Here is a 7529-nt window from a genome sequence, read left to right as displayed (position 1 = left end):
ACACATTAGCCCCCCCAATAATTTTTCCGTTCCGCCGCGCCTGGTGTGACTCACCCTACCCCTTACACCGACAACTCCATTTTTTTACATTTCCATTTTCCTCTCTCACTAATGATCTATATATGTACTATATATGGTCTATCATAACGCGTGTGTAGAATTGTGCTATGAAACCAACTGTGGCTGGTCTCGAACTCGACCGTGTCGTCGGGGAACATGACGCATTTTGGGATGGGGGCGACCGCCCGCCCCCCCCCCACTCAGCATTTTTTTAAATGATATCGCTAAGTAATTTCAAAATAGAAAGTGCTTAGAGGCAACTTACAAGGCCTGGGAAGTGTCATTTCCAGCGATCTGGGAGACATTTTCGGCCAAAATTTGCTTGTACGCTTCGCGCTAACAAATGATCTTGGGTAGTGCCATTTCCAGCGATCTGGGAGGCATTTTCGGCCAAAATTTTCTTCTACGCTTCGCGCCAACCTATGGTGGCGCTACGCTTAGATTATTTGCCTACAGGCTTCGCCCCTCCCTTGGCAAATTCCTCGCTACGCGCCTGTTCGAATAACGCAAACAGCAGATATCACATCATATCAGTGAGCATGAAAATGGCGTTCCAGGATGAAAAGCCTCAAAACTGTCCGACTTGCCTGAAAAAATAACCAAAAACGTGTTCATGTCAATATCATATAAGCAAGCATCGGTTATTACATCGCATGCCATCATGTACCGTACGGTCCGTTCAAATTGCGCAGTATTTCGCGGGTTGCTAATGTAAACAACGACATGTCTCATGTAGATGTATAAAAAGCATGGAGGTCCAATTATGTCAAAACTCTCTTTCACATTAGTAATGGCGAATTAGGGGCTGCACCCCCGCCACGCAGTGGCGGAGCGTCCATACGGTCGGGGGGTGGATGACCCCCCCCCCCCCCGACGGACTCAAATGGACTGCTGGCGCCTTTTTCAGCTCTTTACCACTTTTTACTTTTTCTAGATTATTAACTTTTTTATTGCGCTCTCATCTACTTATTGACATTTGTCACATTTTGTTCGTGTAATTTGGCGATGACACCTTATTCTTCGTTTATTTGCAAATTAGCCAGGCCTGGAAAGGGTCATTTCCGGCGATCTAGGGAGTATCTTTATTCAAAAATTTTCTGTACGCTACGCGCCAACCAGTGGTGGCGCTCCGCTTAGATAGTGTCGAAAGCACTCCTACAGACCATTCTCGCCACTCCTGACCAATACCCCTAGCTCCGCCACTGCCGCCGCGCCTCCTACGCCTATGTGTGTAGTGTTCGGTTGAAGGAAATATCTGCTATTTTTTTCGGCCAAGCTTAGAACTTTATTTTAATTACCAAGGAGATCATTTTTAAACTATTCATTTCCGCTACACCATTGCTATTAATTTTTCTTTCAGTAGGTGCCCGAAAAATTCTCAGCATACTGCCCGAATTTTCAGGGGGAAAATATCTGGTAGGGGGGGGGGGGCTGCAGCCCCCGCCTCCTACGCCTATGTGTGTAGTGTTCGGTTATCTGATATCGGAAATATCTGGTATTTTTCATTTCCTTCAACCAAGTTTTATAATAGCCGTTATAAGAGGTTTTAATGTTTGTACACCAATAAATTAACTGTGTCTGAATTTTCGAAAATTTCTGACCAACATTCTGCATCACACTTCCCTCTACTCGTGCAATTTTGACCGGTCTGTTAGGGGTTCAAGGAAGTTTTTCTATATTGGTTGTCCATAGATGAAATTTTGTACAACATTATGGGTATGTTTTCAAGTGAGTTTATTCACGAGAAATGTGAATTTTCAAATTCTCAACAAATATGGGGCTTAAAACCTTGAAAAGTGGGGCTGACGGGTATTGTGGGCCGCGACGTAGAATCACCTACAAAAGCAAAGACCCACAGGAGATGCCATCAGGTCGAACATGATGTGTGCCGGGTTGACAAACTTCAAAAAGGTTATGGATGGAAAAAAAAACTATTAGGAAATACCTGGTTCTCAGGCAAAAAGTGTACATCTGGTTGGTCATTTCAAGCCCGAGAAGTGCCGTTTCCGGTCATCTGGGGGGGGGGGGGTTTCAAAACAAGGAATTTTCTTGTACGCTGCGCGACAGCCGATGGTGGCGCTCCGCTAAGATAGTAATTCGCGCCCCCCGGGTTTGAAAATCCTGGATACGCGCCTGATACTACATATGTTACACTGTTAATGTAATTTGCCTTAATGGTAAACTAAAAGTAGGTACAGTTATTAAAAACAAATCGTGATGTATTCGTAGCTTTAAGGGAGTGAAGACTCGCGCACAAAGAAACGTCTGATGCCGGTAATCTGACCTAGTTTCGAATGAGGTGTAACAGAAATGTTAGACACCGCCATCGATCCAAGAAAATACACACAACTTGCTACCGTCGGTAATTAGATACTCGTGTACACTCAATGCATGCAGCTACGGTCAATACCCACAACACAGTGTACATAGCAGCTATGGACATCTCAGCAGGGAGTTGCTATGGAACTCCCTGATCTCAGGTCCAAATAAAAGATAACAAGGTATCATGTTTCATTACTGTCTGCATTTTGTAGCGACAAGAATTTTTTTTACTTGCAAGCAACGGAAAGTTAACTTTTTCAGAGGGCGGCACGCCGTTTGGGGCGAGTCTTCAGGTGCATTTGAAATTACTAAAAAAAGTAATTTGTTTTTGGTCTCATCCCTACATGTAATAAACTGGGGATAAGGTACGTCAATATATCGACGATTTATGCAAAATCATGATTTGTGACTATACTTGCTGCCAAACTCATCCCTTGAGTTACTGAACTAAAACTTGGTGGGTTGGTCTGACTAAGTAGACAGGGTATCATAGGATGATGCAATAATATGAGGTGTGCGTGTACGTTACATCTGCAATTTTGTGTAAAAAAACTCCTCTCAAACTTGGTAGGAAGGTAGTGCCCCCACCCTACAACGCGGAAATTTTCGGGGACAAAACTAGGACGTATAAAACTGCAAAAGAATATAAACAGCCACGTTGTTTATGACACTCGATATGATACTTGTTTTTATAACATGCTGTGGTCTGTTTCTCAAAATAATTACATCATTAGTCATATACTTAGCATAGAACGAGATTGCTCTGCTTAACTTTGATTCAGTGATACGTATGGAAATTTACATTGACAAGAGGATGAGGGCGATGGGCCTTAGTAGCCCCTGGATCCAGGGTCAATTAGGGTTTCTGGAAAATATGAATGAATTAAGGCTCGGATGAATGTGGAGTCACAAAACAGAGGCTATGATCCTGAATCTCAACGCCTCTTAGGCTCTTTCCCTAAATATTGAACATTTACTTGCTACGGAAGTACATCGCTGAATTTAGACGGAAAAGTTCGCAGGTTGTATTTCAATCTGCGTATGTGGTAAAGACTTGTATAAAGGTTTTATGCACTTTCTGCGTGCCATAATGAATCAGATTATCGATCAACAGGCCTCGGTCGTCAAGTGTACAGAAAGCCATTCTGTGAAAGTACAACTTGAATTTGTTACACTGTATATATTGTTGTAACTTCACACTTGTAAATCTCACTGTACTAGCATGTACTGAGCGCAGTGTTTGTAAATTGTGTGAGATACAAGTTAGTAAATAGCAGCAATGAATCTGTTGATGTTCTCTCCTTTAAAAATGAAACGATTTTGTTGCAAGTGATAAGATCACCAACTTAATCACAAATTATGTCCTATGAAGTATGACTAATCATTTCAATTCTGAAGGAGCTAGGAGGAAGATTCCCGAAATCACGTAAATATACTAGTTTGTACAGACTACAGTGTAACAATTTGCTATAAAATCGGCCTAGACTACGTAAGACTAAGGGCTACCCTACCTTTGGCCAACTACTGTAGGCCTATAGGCATAACGTTAGTACCTAGGTCTAGGCCTGATCCTACCTTAAAAAGAAAACGTTGTTTATGCCAATTTTAATAACTATGCAGACTTAACGTTAGCTATCGCCTGCTGGCATCAGTCATCAGCTTTTACAGTTGCATCTTGAAAAATGTGACTTTCATGGAGCTGTGCTTTTGTTTTTCACAGAGTCCTAGAGCTTTTATGGTAAAAATCTCAGCAAACCATGATATAAATGTGCATTGCCTAGACTGTTGTTGCTACAGGAACATAGAGAAGGTGATGCTGACAACAACTCTAGAAATTTTGATAAAAGTCCAACAAGAGAAAAACAAAAATTTAGCTACATTATTAAGTTATATATTTAGAGGATGCAACCTGAAATGTTCTGTTACATACATGTATGTTTAATGTTAAATGATCCTGCCATAATTGTGTAGTTTCACAGGCTTTGTCTATTCGTGACACTGGCTAGTCATTCTTGTGATATCATGATATCTTTGTTGTCATCATGTTTTGCTTTTGATATTAGACAGACGCACTGCACAATTTTATTTTTCTTCTACAGGCCAAGTTTAGATGACCTTTGACATCAAATTAAAGAATGGAAGATGATGTCAATACCAGAACATGTATAACTCCAAATTTTGACCTGCACTTGGTTAACACATCATGTCCAAAAGACCAGACAAGAAAAGAAGTTCATAGTGAGGAATACAGTGCTTCAACTAGAAGTCTTGTTGATTGCAGCGACTTGGAAGATGATGTAGTTTCAACTATATACTGCAATGACTGGAAGGAAGCTGTTGTCGGCTGGCGTTCAGCAGCACCATGTGTTAGATATGCCTGGTCTCAAGCTAAAAAGCACACAATTGATGGCACTGGAGAGAGCAAGAAAAACAGAGGAAATGTCAAGACACAGAAGCCTCATGGAAAGGAAGTCAATTGGAGATGCACGGTTGAACCAGGTACATATCGTTACAGCCCGGGAGGTTTTCATCGGAAAATTGTTGAACCCTGTCCAAGCGATCACTTCACAAATTCCGATGAAAGGAAACTATTAATTCACTTGGAAAGAGTGAGAGATCATTTTGAGAAAACCTTGAAGGCTGCTAACAAACCAGCGAAATTATCAAGTTGGAAAGAAAAGAAAAGTGAGTCACGTGCTCCCCAAAAATCAGCGTCAGAGGGAAGAGTTAAAGAGTCCAGCGCTGTTGGAGATGCCCATAGTACAAGGAGAAGGAGTAAACATGACATCAGTGAGGGAGACCTCACTCAGACAAAGAGTGCAGAATTGGTAGCAGAGTCATCTAATGATCAACAGGAAAGTAGAAATCATAATTTGCAAGAATATCAGGTTCATAAAGTTGAAATAAATGACCCGTTTAGTTCTGAAGGGCTTCACCGTTTGCGTCTCACCCATTTACTTGAAGACCATAATAATGTTCGGCAACGACCAACTGCAATGACAGGCTGGGGAAGCTCTAATTCATCAATGCTACTTCATCAAGCAGGTTTACTTAACGATTTGAACCCCTTGAAGAAAGTCACTCCCCAACAGAGGAGAATTCGTGATGATCATGAATTCGCCGAACATCGCTACTCCAGGGGTTCTAATGAATTCACAGAAATATCAGCTCGACTGCCTACCTCAAACTCAAATTCTGAACCAGCCGAAGGAAGGTACAAGGAGAAGCCAAAGTACACAGTTCTTCCAACAGAGCGCTTCGAACAGTTATGTTTCAGATTAGACACAGATCCAGATGGAAACCAGTCCAACATGGACACATCTTCTCAATATTCACAGAAGGATTTCTCCCTAGCCAAGGAATTACAGTCCGTCCAAGAGATTCTGCAAGCGTCGAAATATTTATCACAGCAGTTGAATAAAAAAACGGACAGAAAGAATCATAAGACTCATCGGCTTAGAACGCTCCCTACTGGCATGAGAGGTGGTGGGGACTTGCCGCATACAGAAGACTTGGGAGAACCCCTTCACAGAGGTATCATAGACAGGAAAACAGCCTCGGACTTAGCCACAGAATTATTGCCCGGGGTGAGTGGGCAAGGGTTAAATGTTCCTCTTTATGCTAACAGAATTATATGAGAACATTTATCCAGTCCCATTGACTGTACCTGCCCGATGGAGTAAATGCTTGGTTGTGAAGCATATAATAGCAATATCGGAATGACTGACAGGTTTGATCTAAACGGTTGCAGATTTGTGGTAATTTGATTATCTGCTTCAAAGGGATATAAACCATGATAGAGAGTATGACACTACATGGGAGAACATGAGTTGAATACCGCATTTCCAGTCCTCTCATAAACTCTACAGGTAGATGTAGTTGATTGAAGGTAAAAAAATTGGAAAATGCAATGTGCCTTCTTTTCTCTTCCAGGAAATGTAGTAGAGTGGGTGGTCTGGACAGCTATATCATTGCAGTTGTTCTGGATACAGATTCTTATTATCTTGCTGGTAATTTGTTGTTCAATGTTATACATTTATAACTTTTGAAGGAATCATTGCAATGGGGATGACGTGTGTGTCTACATGATGTAAAATTGAGATGGTAAGAATTTGGATGGTCAGGTTGTGCATTTATTGTATTCAATATTTTAGGTGAAGAAAATTATTCAGAAATTTTTCATTTCACAGCGAAGTAGTTGGAATGGTAGAAATTAATTTTAGAACAGCCACTTTTCTGATATTGACACATATGATGACACATATGATGACACATATATATCTTGTACATTCCTAATTGTTTTAGCAATTTTTTAGCAATTTATGTCATTTTAAATCCTTTCCTTTGTTGGGCATTTTGAAAATAGTCTTATTTATATGATTCAAATAGAAAAGAAATATCACATTACTTTTTTCTCACTCTTTTCACATTTCTACTGTAATACCAGTGAAGCATTCACGAATTATCATTGGTGTTAAGTATTGCAACATTCCGTCCAAACAGTTCAGAAAAATTATAATCAGTACTAAATATTGATGGAACTGTTAGCATGTTACTTCCAATTTGTGAATCTTGTTTTAGTCTTCCTGGGCTTGATGAATAAAATGTAAAACTTTGAAGATGGATGGTTGTGTCTGATGGGTAAGGTAAGGGTCTTCCAGGGTGTTCATCTAAAGTGAAAAGTTGTCATTATTAAAGGGACACAAATCCAACCATCATCATAGGTCTATTTGATGAAGACAGTTATCTTTCATGAGCAACCCCCTCCCCTCCCTCCTCCCCCCCAGACAAAGAAGACAAATCATATTCTGTCTGGGAGATATCACAGATATATTGTTCCTTCACACACAGTGCTGAAGACTTGATCAAGTCTAAATAATAAATATGATAACATCAAGTCTCCTGTGCATCATTTTTATTTAATTTATTTATCCCCATTATTTTCTGTAAATGGAAATTGGTTTTACAAATGCTAAGTTTTAAATCATAAAACTGTAAACATGACCTTATTATAGCATTGCTGTTAGTGTCAACACTGTTGACAGTACTTTGAAAACGTGTAAAGCAAAGCAATGAGAAGTAACGTTTCATATCCAAGCGTCACTATGACATCATAAATTTACAGAAGGTCATTCCCCAAACACAGA

General features: G+C 40.3%; 1 protein-coding gene across 1 annotated transcript; it reads left to right on the top strand.

Annotated features, from left to right (window-relative positions):
* Positions 1-3489: 3489 nt before the first annotated feature.
* On the top strand, positions 3490-7167 carry LOC139959549 (uncharacterized). The gene is made up of 2 exons (XM_071957262.1): positions 3490-3808; positions 4482-7167. The coding sequence occupies exon 2, from the start codon at positions 4518-4520 to the stop codon at positions 6018-6020; it is 1503 nt and encodes a 500-aa protein (XP_071813363.1). The 5' UTR covers positions 3490-3808; positions 4482-4517; the 3' UTR covers positions 6021-7167.
* Positions 7168-7529: the final 362 nt, after the last annotated feature.

Source organism: Apostichopus japonicus, chromosome 3 (genome assembly GCF_037975245.1).
Source record: "Apostichopus japonicus isolate 1M-3 chromosome 3, ASM3797524v1, whole genome shotgun sequence".
Taxonomy (NCBI): Eukaryota; Metazoa; Echinodermata; class Holothuroidea; order Aspidochirotida; family Stichopodidae; genus Apostichopus; species Apostichopus japonicus.
This window is presented reverse-complemented; position numbering and strand designations above follow the sequence as displayed.